Source organism: Mobula hypostoma, chromosome 9 (assembly GCF_963921235.1).
Source record: "Mobula hypostoma chromosome 9, sMobHyp1.1, whole genome shotgun sequence".
In the NCBI taxonomy this organism is placed as follows: domain Eukaryota; kingdom Metazoa; phylum Chordata; class Chondrichthyes; order Myliobatiformes; family Myliobatidae; genus Mobula; species Mobula hypostoma.
In genome coordinates, this window is record NC_086105.1 from 151,778,454 (window position 1) to 151,800,526 (window position 22,073).

Here is a 22,073-nt window from a genome sequence, read left to right on the forward strand (position 1 = left end):
TGACACCCAATCCATTCTACACTGCACAGACTGCCTATCCCAGCCCCGCCATACTCTTCCAGTGATACAGAATCCCCCTCCCACCGATACACTCACCCCCCGACCCTCTGATAAAGCACCCCAAACCCACAAACTTAGTGATACAGAATCCCCCTCCCACTGATACACTCACCCCCCTGACCCGCTGATAAAGCATCCCAAACCCACAAACTTAGTGATACAGAATCCCCCTCCCATCGATACACTCACCTCCCTGACCCGCTGATAAAGCACCCCAAACCCACAGATCACCCCCTATTGATACAGTCTCACTACCCCCCCCCCACCAATACAGCTGTCCCTGGAGATACAACACTCCACTGATCAGCCTCTGTCCCACTGGTACCGTCCCACAGCCCACCTTGCTGATACACCACTCCATCTGCCGCTGCTGCAGTCTCATCCCTTCCTTGCACTGATGACCGCCCCCCGCCCCCCCAGTGGTACAGTGTCAGCACCACTTGCCCCCAGCCCCCTGCACCATTCTGCAAACAGAACAACAGACACCCTGGGCCTACCTGTGAGCACAGACAGGGTGGTGCTCTTCCCTGCCCCGTTGTGACCCAACAGGACCGAGATCTGCCCCTTGTACAGGTTCACAGTGAGATGGGAAACGGCCACCTTCGTCTGATTATCGGCACGAAACTCCTATACAGTGCAGAAACATTAGCTGGAATGGCAGAAAAGCTCAGTGTCTTACCGGCAGGCAGTCCAGACGGCCCCTGACCTTCCGCTGTCACAGAGAGGGCTGTTCAGGCTATTACACCTCTCTGTCCATCTACACTGACCCCATTCCCCTCAGGACCATCTCTGACGTCTTGCCCATACAGTATGTGTCGAAATGCCAGTAATTATACCCAATTCCACCACCTCCTCTGGCACTGACCTGGCGAGATCTGATTTATTTTTATTTTATGGATACAGTGCAGAACAGGCCTTCCATCCCCATGAGTCACAGCACGCAACAACCCACTGATTTAACCCGAGCCTAATCACAGGACAATTCACAATGACCAATTAACATACCCCAGTACGCGTTTGGGGTGTGGGAGGAAAACTGCCTTCCAGAGGGCATTGGAGTTGAACCCTGAACAGTCATGCCCTGAGCTCTAACAGTGTCGTGATATCGTGGCACCCCACTCTACGTTTAAAAAAAACACCCCTCAGGCTCAGTCACCCAAACTTCCACTCAGCTGAAACTTGTTTGCTTCTGCTTTTAGTGCCTCTACCACGGGAAGATTTTGGCTGTCTGCCCTACCCATACCTCTCCGAATCGCATTGACCTCTTCCAGGCCATCCCCCTTCCCAAGCCCACTTCACTTCAGGGTAACAAACCCACTCTCTCCCAATTCAGTTCTGATTTATCTGTCACCTGCACCTTGAAATGGGCCCCTTGTGCAATGACATTGGTGCCGGGCCCGGGACCGGAGGTTCCCGGGTTTGAAACCGGCCGGGTCCGCTCCTGAGTACACTTTCCATTGAGTGTCGAGATTGCAACTCGACCTCGTAAAATAAAGGGAAAAATACTGTGAAAACGTCAGTGTGAGGAGTGGCTCGTCACAGTCTCCGCACCTTGTAAAAGCCATGACAAAGACATCATCATGGACGCACGCACACACTTCATTGTTTGGCGACAATAAACTATAAAGTACACCCATGCACACGCACAAACTCGCACGCACGCAGGCACAAGCCAAAATAAAAAGAAATGGGTCCCTTGTGTTAACAACAAACAGACCCAAGGGTGAGCTGGGGCAGCCCGCAAGTGTCACCACACAGTCCAGCACCAACACAGCGTGCTCACCATGTTCAGAACAACACAACACAAAAGCTTCGAAACAGGAGCAAAACCCCTTTCCACACACACACTCTCACACTCACACCTACAATCCCAGGACAGGCCACCTCTGGGCCAGGACTTACAGAATGGCAGACAAGCCCACCCAGGGGCATCGGCCTCCTTCCCTCACCAACATGGCACGCCCACCATGCTCAGAACACCACAAGCGGCAACAGTAGCATCAAAGTAAATGTCTTTCCCACCCTTGCACCAACCTACCCACTCACATACTCAGACAGACCTCCGACGCCAGGGTAACAACCCCTTGGCCCCAGATCTGCAGACATGGGGTTTCCAAACCCCAGGACTCGCCGATGCCAGGTTTGACTGTCTGGCCTCGACCTGTGGACTCACACGGGTCTCTGACCCCGGAGATCCTGAGCCAAGTTGCTCTAGCAGGCTGTTACTCCACACCCCTCCACCAGTTGCAGTGCCTGGTGCACCCCTGCCCAGACTCCAAACCCATCACAAATGTTACCTGACGGAAGTCGATCTCAACTCTGCAGTATTCTGTCCACCCACAGCTCAGACTTCCCTGGGCACAGCAAGGACTGGATTCCCACCCACAGAGAACACAAAGAGCAGCACAGAACGGCAACAGGCCTTTGGCCCACAATGTGGTGCCAAACCAAATAAAATTAGTAATCATATGGTCAACCTAACTCTGCTGACACAGTTTCCTCATATTCGGTGAAATCGAAACGTCTTTTAAAAGTCCCCAATGTTTCTGCCCCTACCACCACCCCAGGCAGCACGTTCCAGGCATCACCACTAGGTAAAAATCTTGCCCCTTACCCCACAGCCCAGCAACACCCTTACCCTGGTCCCCACCCCACAGCCCGGCAACACCCTTAACCTGGTCCTTACCCCACAGCCCAGCAACACCCTTACCCTGGTCCTTACCCCACAGCCCGGCAACACCCTTACCCTGGTCCCCACCCCACAGCCCGGCAACACCCTTACCCTGGGCCCCACCCCACAGCCCGGCAACACCCTTACCCTGGGCCCCACCCCACAGCCCGGCAACACCCTTACCCTGGTCCCCACCCCACAGCCCGGCAACACCCTTACCCTGGTCCCCACCCCACAGCCCGGCAACACCCTTACCCTGGTCCTTACCCCACAGCCCAGCAACACCCTTACCCTGGTCCCCACCCCACAGCCCGGCAACACCCTTACCCTGGTCCCCACCCCACAGCCCAACAACACCCTTACCCTAATCCCCACCCCACAGCCCGGCAACACCCTTACCCTGGTCCCCACCCCACAGCCCAGGAACACCCTTACCCTGGTCCCCACCCCACAGTCCGGCAACACCCTCACCCTGGTCCCCACCCCACAGCCCGGCAACACCCTCACCCTGGTCCCTACCCCACAGCCCGGCAACACCCTCACCCTGGTCCTTATCCCACAGCCCGGCAACACCCTCACCCTGGCCCCACTCCACAGCCCGGCAACACCCTCACCCTGGCCCCACCCCACAGCCCGGCAACACCCTTACCCTGGTCCCCACCCCACAGCCCGGCAACACCCTGACCCTGGTCCCCACCCCACAGCCCGGCAACACCCTTACCCTGGTCCTTACCCCACAGCCCGGCAACACCCTTACCCTGGTCCTTACCCCACAGCCCGGCAACACCCTTACCCTGGTCCCCACCCCACAGCCCAGCAACACCCTTACCCTGGTCCCTATCCCACAGCCCGGCAACACCCTCACCCTGGTCCTTACCCCACAGCCCGGCAACACCCTCACCCTGGCCCCACCCCACAGCCCGGCAACACCCTTACCCTGGTCCCCACCCCACAGCCCGGCAACACCCTGACCCTGGTCCCCACCCCACAGCCCGGCAACACCCTCACCCTGGTCCCCAACCCACAGCCCAGCAACACCCTCACCCTGGACCCCACCCCACAGCCCAGCAACACCCTCACCCTGGTCCCCACCCCACAGCCCGGCAACACCCTCACCCTGGTCCCTACCCCACAGCCCAGCAACACCCTTACCCTGGTCCTTACCCCACAGCCCAGCAACACCCTGACCCTGGTCCCCACCCCACAGCCCGGCAACACCCTGACCCTGGTCCCCAACCCACAGCCCAGCAACACCCTCACCCTGGACCCCACCCCACAGCCCAGCAACACCCTCACCCTGGTCCCCACCCCACAGCCCGGCAACACCCTTACCCTGGTCCCCACCCCACAGCCCGGCAACACCCTGACCCTGGTCCCCACCCCACAGCCCGGCAACACCCTGACCCTGGTCCCCACCCCACAGCCCGGCAACACCCTCACCCTGGTCCCCAACCCACAGCCCAGCAACACCCTCACCCTGGACCCCACCCCACAGCCCAGCAACACCCTCACCCTGGTCCCCACCCCACAGCCCGGCAACACCCTCACCCTGGTCCCTACCCCACAGCCCAGCAACACCCTTACCCTGGTCCTTACCCCACAGCCCAGCAACACCCTGACCCTGGTCCCCACCCCACAGCCCGGCAACACCCTCACCCTGGTCCCCACCCCACAGCCCGGCAACACCCTCACCCTGGTCCCTACCCCACAGCCCAGCAATACACCTACCTTGGTTAAGTCTTTGATTATGATCCCAGCCTCTAGGTCAGACTGGTCATCCTCAATGTATTCATTGTTCTGGAAGGCCTCTGGTTCCTCTTCCTCACTGCTGACCTTGACGTAGGTGGATTTTGGTGACTTGAGCCAGTAAGAGGGCTGTGGAAACATAAATAAGTTATCAATAAGACCATAAAACGTAGGAACAGAATTAGGTCATTCGGCCCATTGAGACTGTTCCAACATTCCATTATGGTGAATTTATAACCATATAACAATTACAGCACAGAAACAGGCCATCTCAGCCCTTCTAGTCCGTGCCGTACTCTTACCCTATCCTATTCCCACCGACCTACACTCAGCCCATAACCCTCCATTCCTTTCCTGTCCATATATCTATCCAATTTAACTTTAAACGACAGCATCGAACCTGCCTCAACCACTTCTGCTGGAAGCTCGTTCCACACAGCTACCACTCTCTGAGTAAAGAAGTTCCCCCTCATGTTACTCCTAAACTTTTGTCCTCTAATTCTCAACCCATGCCCTCTTGTTTGAATCTTCCCCACTCTCAATGGAAAAAGTCTAACCACGTCAACTCTATCTATCCCCCTCATAATTTTAAATACTTCTATCAGGTCTCCCCTCAACCTTCTACGCTCTAAAGAATAAAGACCCAACTTGTTCAACCTTTCTCTGTAACTTAGGAGATGAAACCCAGGCAACCCAGGCAATAAAATTGAGAGAGTACAGAGAAGGTTTACTAAAACCTTCTCTGTACTCTCTCAATTTTATTGACATCCTTCCTATAATTCAGTGACCAGAACTGTACACAATACTCCAAATTTGGCCTTACCAATGCCTTATACAAATTCAACATTACATCCCACCTCCTATACTCAATGCTCTGATTAATAAAGGCCAGCAAACCAAAAGCTTTCTTCACCACCCTATCCACATGAGATTCCATCTTCAGGGAACTATGCACCATTATTCCTAGATCCCTCTGTTCTAAAGCATTCTTTAATGCCCTACCATTTACCATGTATGTCCTATTTTGATTAGTTCTACCAAAATGTAGCACCTCACATTTTTCAGCATTAAACTCCATCTGCCATCTTTCAGCCCACTCTTCTGTCTTAAATCTCTCCGCAAGTTTTGAAAACCTACTTCATTATCCACAACGCCACCTATCTTAGTATCATCTGCATACTTACTAATCCAATTTACCACCCCATCATCCAGATCATTAATATATATGACACACAACATTGGACCCAGTACAGATCCCTGAGGCACACCACTAGTCACCGGCCTCCAATCTGACACACAGTTATCCACCACTACTCTCTGGCATCTCCCATCTAGCCACTGCTGAATCCCTTTTACTACTTCCATGTTAATGCCTAATGATTGAAATTTATCATCCTGTTCAACCCCATTCTCCTGCATTCTCTCCGTAACCTTTGGGGAACCATGGTGCTACAGTGGTTAGTACAACGCTTGGGTCATTGGAATTTGGAGTTCAATTCCCACACTGTCTGGACGTCCCTTCCTGAGTTTCCTCGGGCACTCTGGTTTCCTCCCACAGTCCAAATGCAGGAAGTTTGAATTAATTTGCCAGGGGATGAGAACCAGAATGAGGATGGAGCATTTGGTGTACAAGTCGATTCAGTGTGTAGTGAGATTGTCAGGCAGGACAGGCAGATGATGGGGCAAGACTGCAGTCAGTGGGATGAATTGAAGTGTAACATGGGAACAGTATCAAACAGGGTGATGAATACAGGACTGAAGGTGTTATCTTTGAATGCTTGCAGAAAACAGAATAAGGTAGATGATGTTGTGCAATTAGTATTGGAAGGTATGACGGCTGGTTGGTGCGGCTGTAACGAAACCCAATTTCCCTCGGGGTCAATAAAGTATATCTATTTATCTATCTATGACATGGATGCCGCTGAGTGGTGGCTAAAGAGGATTATCGTTGGGAGCTTAACAAACAAGGATGGACACTGTATCAAAAGGACAGGGAGGAAGGCAGAGAGAGGGTAGGGTGGCTCTGTAGGTAAAAATGAAATCAAATCCTGCAAAGAGGTGACATAGCACCAGAAGATGCAGAATCCTTGTGGGTAGAGTTGAGAAATTATAAGGGTAAAAGGACCCTGATCAGAATTCTATACAGGCTTCTGAACAGTAGTCAGGATGTGGGCTACAAATTACAATGGGGGATATAAAGGACATGTCAAAGTGTAATGTTACAATAGTTATGGGGGATTTCATTCAGAAAGATTGAAGATTGGGAAAATTAGGTTGGTGCTGAATCCCTAGAGAGAGAATTTGTAGGGAGCTTAAGGTGAAGGAACCCTAAGGAAGCAGTGATCATAATATGACAGAATTCACCCTGCAACTTGAGAGGAAGGAAATGTCAGATGGATTAGTATTACAGTGGAGTAAAGGGAATTACAGAGGCATGAGAGAGGAGCTGGTCAAATTTGATTAAAAGGGGACGCTAGCAAGGATGACAACAGAATAGCAATGGCTGGAGTTTCAGGGGACAATTTGGAAGGCGCAGGATAGATACATCCCAAGGATGAGGAAGTATCCTAAAAGGAGGACAAGGCTACTGTGGCTGACAGGGGAAATCAAAGACAGGATAAAAGGAAAAGAGAGGGCATATAATAGAGCAAAAAATAGTGGTAAATTAGAGGATTGGGAAGCTTTCAAAAACAAACAGAAGGCAACTTAAAAAGTCAAAAGGAGAGAAAAGATGAAATATGAAGGGAAGCTAGTAATAATTTAAATAAGAATATCAGAAGGTTTTTAAAATATATAAATAATGAAAGAGGTGAGAGTGGATATTGGACCACTGGAAAAAGACTCTGAAGAGATAGTAATGGGGGACAGAGAAATAGCAGATGAACTGAATAAGTAATTTGCATCAATCTTACTCTGGAAGACACTAACACTATGCTGGAAATTTGAGAGTCTCAGGGGGTAGAAGAGAGTGTTGTTGCTATTGCTAAGGAGAAGGTGCTTGGGAAGATGAAAGGTCTGAAGGTAGGTAAGTACCTGGATGACACTCCAGGGTTCTAAAAGAGGAAGTTGAAGAATTGTGGAGGCATTAGTAATGATCTTTCTAGAATTTCTAGGTTCTGGAATGGTTCCAGAGGACCTAGAAAATTGCAGATGTCACTCCACACCTTAAGAAGGCAAGGAAGCAGAAGGAAGGAAATTATAGGCCAGTTAGCCAGACTTCAATGGTTGGAAGGATGTTGGAGCCCACTTTTAAGGATGAAGTTTTGGGGTACTTGGAGGTACATGATAAAATAGGCCAAAGTCAGAGGGGATTTCACTTAACCTCACTTGCCCCATTATTGAACTCTTCCCCACAATTTATGGACTCACTTTCAAGGAATCTTCACCTCATGTTCTCAATATTTATTCCTAATTTATTTATTATTATTTATTTTCCCCTTTTTATATTTGTACAGTTTGTCTTCTGCATACAGTTGTCTGCCTTGTTGGTGTGGTCTTTCATTGATTCTATTATGGTTATTGGATTGATTGAGTATCCCTGCAAGAAAAATGAATCTCAGGGTTATATATGGTGACATATATGTACTTTGAACTTTGAAGGTTTCCTCAAGGGGATATCTTGCCTGACAAATCTGTTGGAATTCTTTAAGGAAATAGCACACAGGGTGGACAAAGGAGAGTCAGTGGATGTTGTCCACTTGGATTTTCAGAAGGCCTTATACAAGGTGCTGCACATGAGGCTACTTATCAAGATAAGAGCCATGATATTACAGTAAAGATACTAGAATGGATAGAAGATTGTCTGACTGGCAGGAGGCAAAGAGTGGGAATAAAGGAGACCTTTATTGGGACTGCTTCTTTTCAAGTTTTACGTGAATGAAATGTATGATGGAATGATGGAATTGATGGCATTGTGGCCAGCATCTGTCATTAAAGACCCTCACCACCAGAACGTGCTCTCATCTCATTACTACCATCAAGGAGAAGGTACAGGAGCCTGAAGTCACACACTCAATGTTTTATGAACAGCTTCTTCCCTTCCGCCATCAGATTTCTAAATGAACAATGAATCCACTAGTTTGCTTTTTCTCCCCCCTCTCTTTTTTGCATATAGTTTTTTAAGAAGTTTTTTACTAGTTTTTTTTTATGATGTATTGTATTGCTGCTGCAAAACAACAAATTTCACGACATATGCCAGTGATATTAAACCCGATTCTGACTCACGTGACCAGTTGCAATTTCAGTGTAATTCAAGGTATTTGTGCAACTTACCAATATGAAAAAGTACCAGACTTTTGGTATTCCATATTCCCCCGGGAACACGGCCTCCACATACCAAGTGATCAAACTATACAAGATAGAGTCAATAATCAACATGCCCATCGCATCAGAAAGGGTGAAACTGTCATCCACATTCACTGGCTGGTTAATGTTCACCCACTGGATACCCGTTCCTTTAAACAAAACAGGAAATCAGCAACGGGACTTTTAGTGGTTATTGAATTAGTGAGGCTTTCCCCTCTCACACCTCTATCTTCTGCTCCATGAACAGGCTCCCTCATTGCCCAAGATCATAATTATTTATTAGCTCTATAAAACCCTAGTTAGACCACACTTGGAATATAGTGTTCAGCTCAGTTATTTATTTAGAAATACAGTGTGGAAATGATCCTTCTGGCCCATCGAGCTGCACCACTCAGCAACCCACCTGTTTAACCCCCAGGCTCATCACAGGACCATTCTTAATGACCAGCTGACCTAGTAATTGGTTTGACTTTGGGCTGTGGGAGAAAACCAGAGCACCTGGAAGAAATCCATGCATTCACAGGGAGGACGCAAGGAACGTGGTAACTTTAGAGCAGGTGCCAAAGAGATTACCAGGATGCTGGAGAGCATGGAGAGATTAACCAGGATGTTAGAGAGCATGTCTTATTAGGATAGGTTGAGTGAGCTAGGGCTTTTCTCTTTGGAGTGAACGAAGGTGAGAGGTGACGATAGAGGTTTAAAGATGATAAGAGGCCTACATCAAGTGGACATCCGGAGATTTTTTCCCCCAAGGTGGACTTTTGATTGCTACTGGGATCGCTCTGCTGTCGGAGAGGGGAATCAGACAATGCTTTCCAAATACTGTAAACCTGTCTCTAAGAATCCCCTCCAATAATGATTGCAGATTGCAAGTGTTAGATTGATCTTGCATTGGGGATAATATCTTGGGTCTATGGGTCTGCACTGCACTATAATGGTCTCTGTTATATTTCTGGACCCAATGGAGAAGAGTATGATATGGAAAGTCCTTTAGCACATGATGCATGTGCCGACAACAATATCAAATTAAAACAAAGCCCATACACAGTCCGTGTGACTCCATTCTCCGCCCGTTTACACAGTCTGTGTGACTGTTTCCTGCCCGTACGTGACTCCATTCTCCGCCTGTTCACGCAGTCTGTGCGACTGTATCCTGCCCGTATGCGGTCCACGCGACTGTTCCCGGGTTGTTCATGTGCACGTCTAAACGTCCAAGGTTGGCGTTTAAGGTAGTAAGTAATGGAAACCAGTCTCATATTCTTACCTTTGCCTTCGAACATGCCAATTAACTGGCAGCCCAATGCCATTGCCACATTGGAGAATAAACAGGACGCCACTTTCTGTGCGAAGGTCATCGTGTGATAGCGTGGTACGATGAAAAGATAGGGGACGTAGGTTAGGAAGTACAGGAATCCGCTGACCGCTGCTGCCGTGTTGGCTGAGGTAGAGGTAGGAGAAAGAGAGAGCAGTCACGTCACTTTCCAGTGCATGCATCTCGGAGCCGTGTCTCAGGACCCGGGCATCACTGGCAGGGATGGCATTTCGTAAACATGAGATTCTGCAGAGACAGAGACACACACACACACACACAGACAGACACACACACACACAGACACAGAGACAGACACAGACAGACACACACACACAGAGACACACACACAGAGACAGACACAGACAGACACAGAGACACACACACACAGACACACAGAGACACAGAGACACAGAGACACAGACACACAGACACACACACAGAGACACAGAGACACACACACACACAGACACAGACACACACACACACACAGACACAGACAGACACAGACAGACACACACACACACAGACACAGAGACAGACACAGACACACACAGACACACACACAGAGACACACACACACAGACACACACACACACAGAGACACACACACACACACACACAGAGACACACACACACACACACAGACACACACACACACAGACAGAGACACACACACACACAGACACACAGAGACACACACACACATACACACACAGAGACACACACACACACAGACAGAGACACACACACACACAGACAGAATACTGGAGGAAGTAATAACAAGCAGGATAGAGAGAAGAGGGATTAATGGATGTGGTGTACTTGGATTTTCAGAAGGCCTTTGACAGGGTGCTGCACATCAGGCTGTTTGACAATCTGTGAGTCCACGGTATTAGAGCAGAGGGACTCGGGAGTCCTTGTGTAGGGTTCCCTGAAGGTTAATTTGCAGGTTGAGTCTGCGGTGAGGAAGGCAAATGCAACACTGGCATTCATTTCAAGAGGACTAAAATATGAAAACAAGGATGTACAGTAACGTTGAGACTTTATAAAGCACTGGTGACATCTCACTTGGAGTATCATGAGCAGTTTTAGGCCCCTTAGCTAAGAAAAGATGTGCTGACTTTGGGAGAGGGTTCAAAGGAGGTTCATGAAAATGATTCCAGGATTGAAAGTCATACCATATGAAGAGTGTTTGATGGCTCTGGGCCTGTACTTAGTGGAATTCAAATGAAATAGGGGAGATCTCATTGAAACTTATTGTACGGTGAACGGCCTTAATAGAGTGGATGTGGAAAGGGTGTTTCCTTTGGTAGAAGAGTTGAAGACCAGAGGACACAGCCTCAGAATAGAGGGACATCTATTTGGAATGGAGTTGAGGACAAATTTCATTAAGGTCATAGGGTCACAGAAGAGTAAATCACAGAAACAGGCCCTTTGCTCCATCTGGTCCATGCCTGACAGGAGATTCTGCAGACGTGAACGGGACACCCGGATGGTATGTCACCTCCCAGGTGCCAGGGTCAGGGATGTCCCAGATCGCGTCCACAGCTTTTTGGAGGGGGAGGGAGAGTAGCCGGATGTCTTGGTATATATTAGTACCAATGACACAGGAAGGATAAGCAAAGAGGTCCTGAAAAGATAATTTAGGGAGCTAGGTAGAAAGCTGAGAAACAGGACCTCCTGGGTAGTAATTTCTGGATTGCTGCCTGTGCCACACGCCAGTGAGAGTAGAAACAGGATGATTTGGCAGATAAATGGATGGCTGAGAAGTTGGTGCAGGGGGCAGGGCTTCAGGTTCTTGGATAATTGGGATCTCACCTGGGGGAGGTATGACCTGTACAAAAGTGACAGATTGCACCTGAACCTGAGGGGGACCAATATTCTGGCGGGCAGGTTTGTTAGAGCTGTTGGGGAGGGTTTAAACTAATTTGGCAGGGAGATGGGAATGGGAGTGAAGGGACTCAGGATAGGACGGGTGGTATATAAGCAAAGATAGCGTGCAGTCAGACTGTCAGGAAGGGCTGGCTGACACCAAGACAAAGCAGGGTCAGCACCAATGCATTAGGGATGCAGAATCAAAAAGGGTAGCAAATACAGCCCTCAAAGTGTTGTAACCAGTGCACCGATTGTGAGTTAGAGAGCTCTGAGAGAGGAGGCAGCGCCCAGGTCCGGCAGCGAAGTTTAAAAGGGAAGGCTTTGTGGGAACTCGGCTATAACCGGCGCACCGATCGTGAGTTGGAGAGCAGGGAAGGTTCAGGTATAAAAGGGAGCAGTCATTGACGGAGTGGTCTGAGGCAGAGTGATAGGGCTTTGGCTCATTCAGGCTTCAGCAAGGTAGGTGATTAGGTGGACTTTGTTTTTTAACCCTCTTGCATTTTTTCCCATAGGAATAGAGAGAATAGTACTTTGCTCTGGGTGTCAGATGTGGGAATGCTGGGATTCTTCCAGTCTCCCAGATGGCCACATCTGCGCCAGGTGCACCAAGACGCAGCTCCTGAGAGACTGTGTTAGGGATCTGGAGCTGCGGCTTGATGACCTACAGCTTATTAGGGAAAGTGAGCAGGAGATGGATAGGAGCTACAAGGAGTTAGTCACCCTGAGAGTGCTGGAGTTAGATAAGTGGGTGACTGTCAGGGAAGGGAAGGGAAGAGCTCTGATAATAGAGAGTACCCCTATGGCCATCCCCCTCGTTATTTTGTTTTGGATGCTTTTGGGGGGGGGGGTGACCTGACAGAGGACAACCACAGCAATCGAGCCTCTGGCATTGAGCCTGGTTCCATGGTGCAGAAGGGAGAGAAGATGAGGAAGAATGCAAACAACAGGAATTCTGCAGATGCTGGAAATTTAAGCAACACACATAAAAGTTGCTGGTGAACGCAGCAGGCCAGGCAGCATCTATAGGAAGAGGCGCAGTCGACGTTTCAGGCCGAGACCGAGGGGATTCCATAGTGAAGGGAACAGACGGGAGGTTCTATCAGCCTGATAGAGATTCCCACATGGTGTGTTGCCTCCCAGGTGCCAGGGAACGGGATGTCTCGGATCTGGTGCAGAGTATTCTGAAGGGAGAGGGTGAACAGCCAGAAGTCTTGGTACACGTTGGTACCAATGACATAGGTAGAAAAAGGGAGGAAGTCCTGAAGAGAGAATTCAGTGTAGGAAGCTGAAAAGCAGGACCTCCAGGGTAGTAATCTCAGGATTGCTGCCTGTGCCACTTGCTAACAATCACAAGAATAGCATGATCTGGCATATTAATGTGTGGCTGAGAGACCGGTGTACGGGGCAGGGCTTCGGGTTCCTGGATCACTGGGGCCTCTTCTGGGGGAGGAACGACCCGTACAAAAGGAACAGGTTACACCTGAACCCAAAGGGGTCCAATATCCTAGCAGGCAGGTTTAATAGAGTTGTTAGGTGGGGTTTAAACTAATTTGACAGGGGGGTGGGAACCCAAGTGACAGGGCTGAGGAAGGGGAAAACAGAAATAAATCAAAGATAGCATGCAACAGAGATGATAGAAAGGCCAGACAGGAGATGAGGCATAATCACAGCCGGTGGGATGAGTTACAGGGCAACAGAGGCATGGTGCAGTTAAACAGAAAGCAACGAATACTGAACTGAAAGTGTTGTATTTGAATGCACATAACATAAAGAATAAAATGGACAATCTTGAAATTCAGCTACAGATTGGCAAGTATAACGTTGTGGCCATCTCTGAAACTTGGCGAAAGGATGGTTGCCATTGCGAGTTGAATATCCAAGGATATACGGTCAATCGGAAAGATAGGTTAGTAGGCAGAGGGGGTGATGTGGCCCTGCGTATAAGAAATAATATTAAGTCATTAGAAAGGGATGACATAGGATTGGAAGGTGTAGAGTCCCTATGGGTTGAGTTAAGAAATGACAAGGGTAAAATGACCCTAATGGCAGTTGTAAACAGGCTTCCAAACAGCAGCCAGGATGTGGCTCACAAATTACAGCAGGAGGTAGAAAAGGCATGTCAGAAGGGCAATGTCATGGTAATCATTGAGGATTTTAACATGAAAGTGGATTGGGAAAACCAGGCCAGTACTGGATCTCAAGAGAGAGAATTTGTAGAATGTCTAAGGGATGGCTTTTGAGATCAGCTTGTTATTGAGCCTGCTAGGGGATCAGCTGTGATGGATTGGGTGTTGTGCAATGATCCGGAGGTGATAAGAGGCCTTAAGGTTAAAGAACCATAGGGGAACAGTGATCACAATATGATCGAGTTCACTTTGAAATTTGAGAAGAAACTAAATTCCAATGTGTCGGTACTTCAGTGGAATAAAGGAAATTACAGTAGCATAACAGAGGAACTGGCCAAGGTTGACTGGAAAGGGACACCAGCAGGAAGGGCGGCAGAGCAGCAATGGCTGGAGTTTCTGTGAAAAATGAGGGAAGTACAAGACAGATATATTCCAAATAAGAAGAAATTTTCGAATGGAAGGACACTACCGTGGCTGACAAGTGAAGTCAGAGCCAAAGTAAAAGCAACAGAGAGGGCATACAATGAAGCCAAAGCTAGTGGGAAGACAAAGGATTGGAAAAATTTTAAAAACTTACAGAAGGAAACTAAGAAGATCATTAGAAAGGAAAAGATGGATTATGAAAGGAAGCTGGGGACTAATATCAAAGAAGATACTCAAACCTTTTTTTAAGTACATAAAGGGTAAAAGAGAGTTGAGGGTAGATATGGGACCAATACAAAATGACACTGGAGATATTGTAGTGAGAGACACAGAGATGGTAGAGGAACTGAATGCGTATTTTGCATTAGTCTTCACAGTGGAAGACATCTGCAGTACACCAGACATTCAAGAGTGTCCGGGAAGTGAAGTATGTGCAGTGAAAATTACGACTGAGTAGGTGCTTAGAAAGCTTAATGGTCTGAGGGTGGATAAATCTCCTGGACCTGATGGAATGCACTCTTGGGTTCTGAAGGAAGTAGCTGGAGAGATTGCGGAGGCATAAACAATGATCTTTCAAGAATCGATAGATCCCGGCATTGTACTGGATGACTGGAAAATTGCAAAATTACTCCGCTATTTAAGAAGGGTGAGAGGCAACAGAAAGGAAACTGTAGACCTGTTAGCCTGACATCAGTGGTTGGGATCAATAGTTAGGGATGAGATTACGGAGTACCTGGAGGCACATGACAAGATAGGCCAAAGCCAGCACAGTTTCCTGAAATCCACTGTAATTTTCTGAGGAAATTACAACCAGGGTAGACAAAGGAGATGCAGTGGATGTGGTGTACTTGGATTTTCAGAAGGCCTTTGACAAGGTGCTGCACATGAGGCTGCTTAGCAAGATAAGAGCCCATGGAATTACAGGGAAGTTACTAGCATGGATAGAGCATTGGTTGATCAGCAGAAAACAGAGAGTGGGAATAAAGAGATTGTGTTCTGGCTAGCTGCTGGCTATCAGTGGAGTTCCACAGGGTCGGTGTTGAGAACGCTGCTTTTTAATGATGTAAGTCAATGATTTGGACTATGGGATTTAGGGATTTCTGCATAAATTTGCTGATGATACAAAGATAGGTGGAGGAGCGGGTAGTGTTGAGGAAATAGAGAGCTTGCAGAGGAATGGGCAAAGAAGTGGCAAATAAAATATAATGTTGGAAAATGTATGGTCATGCACTTTGGTGGAAGAAATAAATGGGCAGACTATTGTTTAGATGGGGAGAAAATTCAAAATGCAGAGATGCAAAGGGACTTGGGAGTCCTTATGCAGGATACCCTAAAGGTTAACCTCTAGTTTGAGTTGGTTGTGAAGTAGGCGAATGCAATGTTGGCATTCATTTCTAGAGCTATAGAATATAAGAGCAGGGATGTGATGTTGATCAGATTAGATATGGCAAAGTTATTTCCCATGAAGGGAGTCTTGGACAAGAGGGCACAACTTCAGCTTTGAAGGACATCTTTTTAGAACTGAGATGCAGAGAAATTACTTTAGTCGGAGGGTGGTAAATCTGTGGAATTTGTTGCCACGAGCGGCTGCGGAGGCCAAGTCATTGGGTGCATTTAAGGCAGAGATAGATAGGTTCTTGATTGGCCTGGGCATCAAAGGGTATGGGGAGAAGGCATGGGAGTGGGGATGACTGGAAGAATTAGATCAGCCATGATTAAATGGCGGAGCAGACTTGATGGGCTGAATGGCCTACTTCTGCTCCCTTATCTTATTGTCTTATGGCTGATGGTCTTATCTCAATGCATGGAGTATAAGAAATAAGGTGGATGATCTTGTGGCAGTTTTAAAGAAAGTCAGGTATGATGTTGTGGCTATCACTGATTCATGGCTGAAGGATGGTTGTAGTTGGGAGCTGAATGTCCAAGGATACACGTTGTATCGGAGGGACAGGAAGGTAGACAGAGGGGGAGGTGTGGCTCTGCTGGTAAAAAAATGGCATCAATTCAGTAGAAAGATGTGACAGGGGATCGGAAGATGTCGTATCCTTGCGGGTTGATCTAAGAAACTGTAAGGGTAAAAGGACCCTGATGGCAGTTACATACAGGCCTTCCATCAGTAGCTGGGAGGTGGACCACAGATTACAACAGGAAATGGAGTGCGGATGACTGGAAGAACTGCAGCAGCCCATGGTGGAGTAGACTCGATGGGCCGAATGGCCTGCTTCTGCTCCTATATCTTATGGTCTTATGTCTTTTGATCTTATGGTCTAAACAGGCCCTTTGGCCCATCTGGTCCATGTCAACCCATCTTAAGCTGCCTTCTCCCATTGACCTGGACTGGGACCACAGCCTTCAATGCCCGACCATCCATATACTTATCCAAACTTCTCTAAACACTGAGAACATAGCCTGCCAGCACTACTCATGCTGGCAGCTCATTCCACACCTCACAACCTTCTGAGTGAAGAAGTTTCCCTTCATGTTCCCCTTAAACTTTTCACTTACCTTAACCTATGACCTCTGTTGTTGTCTCACCCAACCTCAGCAGAAAAAGCCTTCTTGTACTTAGCCTATCTATGCCCCTCATAATTGTGTATACCTCTCTCAAGTCCCCTTTCAGTTTTCAACGTTCCAAGGAATAAAATCCTAACCTATTCAATCCTTTTAATAACTCAGGTCCTCCAGACCCGGCAACATCCTTGTAAACTTTCTCTGTAGTCTTCCAACCTTATTTACATCTCTCCTATAGGTAGGTGACCAGAACTAAACACAACACTCCAAATTAGGCCTCACCAACATCTTCTACAACTTCAGCATAGCATCCCATCTCCGGTACTCAATACTTTGACTTATGAAGGCCAATGTGCTAAAAGCTGTCTTTATGACCCCATTTACCTGTGATGCCACTTTCAATGAATTATGGATTTGTATTCCCAGATCCCTTTGTCCACACTCCTTGGTGCCCTACCATTCACTAGTAAGACCTACCCTGGTGGGTCCTACGGAAGTACAACACCTCACACTTGTCTGCATTAAGTTCCACCTGCCATATTTCAGCCCATTTTTCCAGCTGGTCCAGATCCTGCTACAAGCCATGATAGCCTTCCTCACTGTTTACCACACCGCTAATCTTGGTGTCATCCACAAACTTGCTGATCCAGTTAACCATATTATCAGCTAGATCATCGATATGGATAACAAACAACGGACCCAGCACTGAACTCTGCAGCACTCCACGAGTCAGAAGCCTTTAGTTAGTGAGGCAACCCTCTGCTATCACTCTCTGGTTTCTCTCACAAAGCCAGTCCAATTTACTACCTCATCCTGAATGCTGATTGACTAAACCTTCTTGACCAACCTCCCATGCGAGACTTTTCAAATGCCTTGCTAAAATCCATTAGACAACATCCACTGCCTTGCCTTCATCAACTTTTCTGGTAACTTCCTCGAAAAACTCTAGAAGATTAGTTAGACATGACCTATCACACACAAAGCCATGTTGTTTATCTATCCTTAATCAGTCCATATCTATCCAAATAGTTATATATCCAGTCCCTTAGAATACCCTCCAATAACTTTCCCACAACTGATGTCAGGCTCACCAGCCTATAATTTCCTGGTTTATGTTTATAGCCTTTCTTGAACTGTGGAACAACACTGGCTATCCTTCAATCCTCTGGTACATCTCCTATCACTAAGGATGATATAATATCTCTGCTAGGGCCCCAGCAATTTCTGCACTTGCCTCACGCAAGTGAGGGAACACCTTGTCAAACGATGGGGATTTATTCACCTTAATTTGCCCCAGGAAAGCAAACACCTCCTTCTCTGTAACCTACATGGGGTCCAATGGAGTGGTGAATCTGTGGAGGGAAAGTCATTGGGTATATTTAAGGCAGATGTTGATAGATTCTTGACTGGTCAGAGCATGAAGGGATACAGGGAGAAGGCAGGAGATTGGGGTTGAAAGAGAAAATGGATCAGCCATGATGAAATGGTGGAGCAGACTCGATGGGCCAGGTGACTTAAATCTGCTCCTGTATTTTATGTATCGCATTGAACTGAGCTTGTCATGGACAGTTTCAATCCCGGTTGTGAAGGAAGGATGGTTAGACATGAGGCTATCAACGTCAACCCGTAAAACCCAGTTCTACAGAAATGCCAACAGTTGCTCTGAAGACGTCATCCCTGGCAGAGGAAGGATCTTTGATGGACAATTTGAAAGTCTGGCCCAGGGCAGGGAACTCTGGCGAGATGCTATCGGTGGTCTGTGTCCCTGTGGGGTGATGGTTTAAGTACTTATTGCACAGCTGCCACAAAACAACAAATTTCACAATATACTGTATGTCAGGGATAATATACCTGATTTTGAACACCTCCAAGAAGTCCTCTTACAGTCCTGATGAGGGGTCTCAGCCTGAAATTTTGGCTTCTTATTCCTCTCAATGGGGCTGCCTGACCTGCTGAGTTTCTCCAGCAGTTTGTGGGTATTGTCTACAGCCTGGCATTCTCTCTGATCAGTAATGCCATGATCCCACCTCTTTCCTCTCAGCCACCTCCGAACCACCCAGGCTTCAGTCTGCCTACCAGCCAGAATCAAACGGCTGGCTTTTAACCAGGGAGCAATGACTGCAGTCCACAGCATCTAGGAGAGGCAAACGGGACTCTGATAAACGTGGCTACTTACCCAGTTGGGGCAAGTCTCCTTCACTCACGTCTCACATACCTTTGGAGAAGAAGACACTGATCATGAAGCTGAAGGAAATGGTCGAAACGACAACCAGCATCAGGAAGGAGAAGACAAGTGTGGGGTCGCTGTGCTGCAGGACTGCCCTCTGGTTCCGGAGCTACCAAGGCAAATGAAGAGCACGTCACCACAGCAACTGTCCCATAGCCAGAGATCAGCGGCAGTTTGACCTGCAGATACACCCTTCCCTAACCCCACACCCCTCCGAGCCCCAAACCCTCACCTCCAGCTCCACACAACCCCTCCCTTCCACCCCCACACCCCTCCAAGCCCCAAACCCAAATCCTCCCCTCCAACTCCACACAACCCCTCCCTTCCACCCCCACACCCCATCCGAGCCCCAAACCCTCTCCCTTCCAACACCCAACACCTCCAACTCCACACAACCTTCAACCCCCACAGCCTCCCCCTTCTGACCCCTACCCCTCCTCCAAGCCCCATACCCACTCACCTCCAAACCTTTTGCCCCCCTCAGAGCCCCACAGCCCCTTCCATCTAACCCCCACCTCCTCCAAGCCTCATACACCCTTCTCTCCAACCCCCACATTCCCTCCTGATCCTCACAACCCCTCTCCAGACCCCCATAGTCCCTCCTCTGCAACCCCACATCACCTCCCCGTCTGACCCAATAAGCCCCCTCTCAGCCCCACAGTGCCACCCTCTACCCTCACCACTACGTTGTTCTGCTGTCGAACCCTCCACAACCACTTACAGCCTTTCAAAATGCAAACCACGTTCCCTCTGACCAAACCCACCACCCTCTCAAGGCCACCATTGAATGCCACTGCTCTCTGACACAGTCATGCCCTGAGGTCAGCTGTCCCTCGTCCTCCCTCACTGCAGTGCACAGGACCTACCCTCCCTCACCGATAGGGCAGGGGACCCTCCCTCCCTCACCGATAGGGCAGGGGACCCTCCCTCCCTCACCGACAGCACACGGGACCCTCCCTCCCTCACCGATAGGACACGGGACCCTCCTTCCCTCACCGACAGGACACGGGACCCTTCCTCACCGACAGGACACGGGACCTTCCCTCACCGACAGGACATGGGACCCTCCTTCCCTCACCGACAGGACATGGAACCCTCCTTCCCTCACCGACAGGACACGGGACCTTCCCTCACCGACAGGACACGGGACCCTCCCTCACCGACAGGACACGGGACCCTCTCTCGTGCCTCACCAATGATGCATGGGGCACTTCGTCCCGTCTCAACTAAAGTTCAGCACATTTTTACCCCTTCGGTAGTGGGACATCAGCACCTTAGATAAAACAACAGATTTAATATCCCCCTCCACCCCCGAACGTGTGGCACTCCCTCAGAACTGCCCTCTGACAGGACCGAGCTCCCATGGTGCAGCACCCACCCACCCAAACAGGGACAATTCCAACAGACACGCACCTTTACACAAAGCAGCAGGGTCATGAGGAACGCTGAAATCACAAGGAAAAGCAGGAACTTGAGGAACCAAGCCACCCAGTGCAACCAGTTGTTCAACCCCATCATCTTCATGTATTCCTGAGGAAACACAGATATATTGCTGCCGGGCTTCACACCGCATCAAGTTATTACTGTTAACCAACAAGGACAAGAACCATTATTCGATGGAGTTAGAGCTTGTCCTGTGTCTGTACCCAGAACCCGGGATCGTGATCCTCACTGTGACTGACTCCAGAACATGCCCTGTCACCTATTCCAGTCTACAGTCCCACTGGTCCCATCCCGTCTGACTGCCGGAGCCTAAACCCGTCCCTCCCCCCTCCCACACACCATCAGATCCAAAACTGACCTGTCTTGATTCTCAATTCATCCCCAATTGATGCAGGAAACATTGTCAAACAGATCCAGTGCCTGACCTTTATCATCCTGCCATCAGGGAGGGGTACTGGAGCCTGAAGACGCACTCTCAACGACTCAGGGACAGCTTCTTCCCCCCCGCCATCAGATTTCTGAATGGTCCATGAACACTATCACATTCACAAAATGCTGGAGGAACTCGGCAGGCCGGGCAGCTTCTATGGAAAAGAGTAGAGTAGAAGTTTCGGGCTGAAACCGGCCTGTTGAGTTTCTCCAGCATTTTGTGTGTGTTGCTCGGATTTCCAGCATCTGCAGATTTTCTCGTTAGTGATTCGAACACTTTCACATTATTTCCTTTTTTTTAAAAAAATGTATAATAATTTTATGTCTTTGCTTTATAAACTGCAACCAATTTTATGTCCTGTAAGACAACAATCCTAATTCTGATCTGGTTCCGATGCTGCCACCGGACTGGACCTGGATGCCTCTCTCTGCTGGATCGGATCGGATCCCACCCTGTTTACTACTGTCCACGTCCTGCTGGATCGGATCGGATCCCACCCTGTTTACTACTGTCCACGTCCTGCTGGATCGGATCAGATCCACGTCCTGCTGGATCGGATCGGATCCCACCCCGTTTACTACTGTCCACATCCTGCTGGATCGGATCAGATCCACGTCCTGCTGGATCGGATCCCACCCTGTTTACTACTGTCCACGTCCTGCTGGATCGGATCGGATCCCACCCCGTTTACTACTGTCCACGTCCTGCTGGATCGGATCGGATCCACGTCCTGCTGGATCGGATCGGATCGGATCCCACCCCGTTTACTACTGTCCACGTCCTGCTGGATCGGATCCCACCCTGTTTACTACTGTCCACGTCCTGCTGGATCGGATCGGATCCCACCCCGTTTACTACTGTCCACGTCCTGCTGGATCGGATCGGATCCACGTCCTGCTGGATCGGATCGGATCGGATCCCACCCCGTTTACTACTGTCCACGT

The 22,073-nt window shown here is 48.9% G+C and overlaps 1 protein-coding gene across 3 annotated transcripts in view; it reads right to left on the minus strand.

The window, feature by feature from the left end:
* abca3b (ATP-binding cassette, sub-family A (ABC1), member 3b) overlaps nucleotides 1-22,073 on the minus strand; it is a 131,798-nt gene that overhangs the window by 79,497 nt on the left and 30,228 nt on the right. For all 3 annotated transcript variants that reach the window (XM_063059501.1, XM_063059500.1, XM_063059502.1), the window contains exons 7-12: nucleotides 20,670-20,786; nucleotides 19,245-19,365; nucleotides 10,047-10,220; nucleotides 8,750-8,931; nucleotides 4,460-4,606; nucleotides 558-687 (exon numbers count right to left, since the gene is read on the minus strand). In XM_063059501.1, coding sequence (XP_062915571.1) covers nucleotides 558-687; nucleotides 4,460-4,606; nucleotides 8,750-8,931; nucleotides 10,047-10,220; nucleotides 19,245-19,365; nucleotides 20,670-20,786 — 871 coding nt within the window. The remainder of the gene's footprint in view (nucleotides 1-557; nucleotides 688-4,459; nucleotides 4,607-8,749; nucleotides 8,932-10,046; nucleotides 10,221-19,244; nucleotides 19,366-20,669; nucleotides 20,787-22,073) is intronic.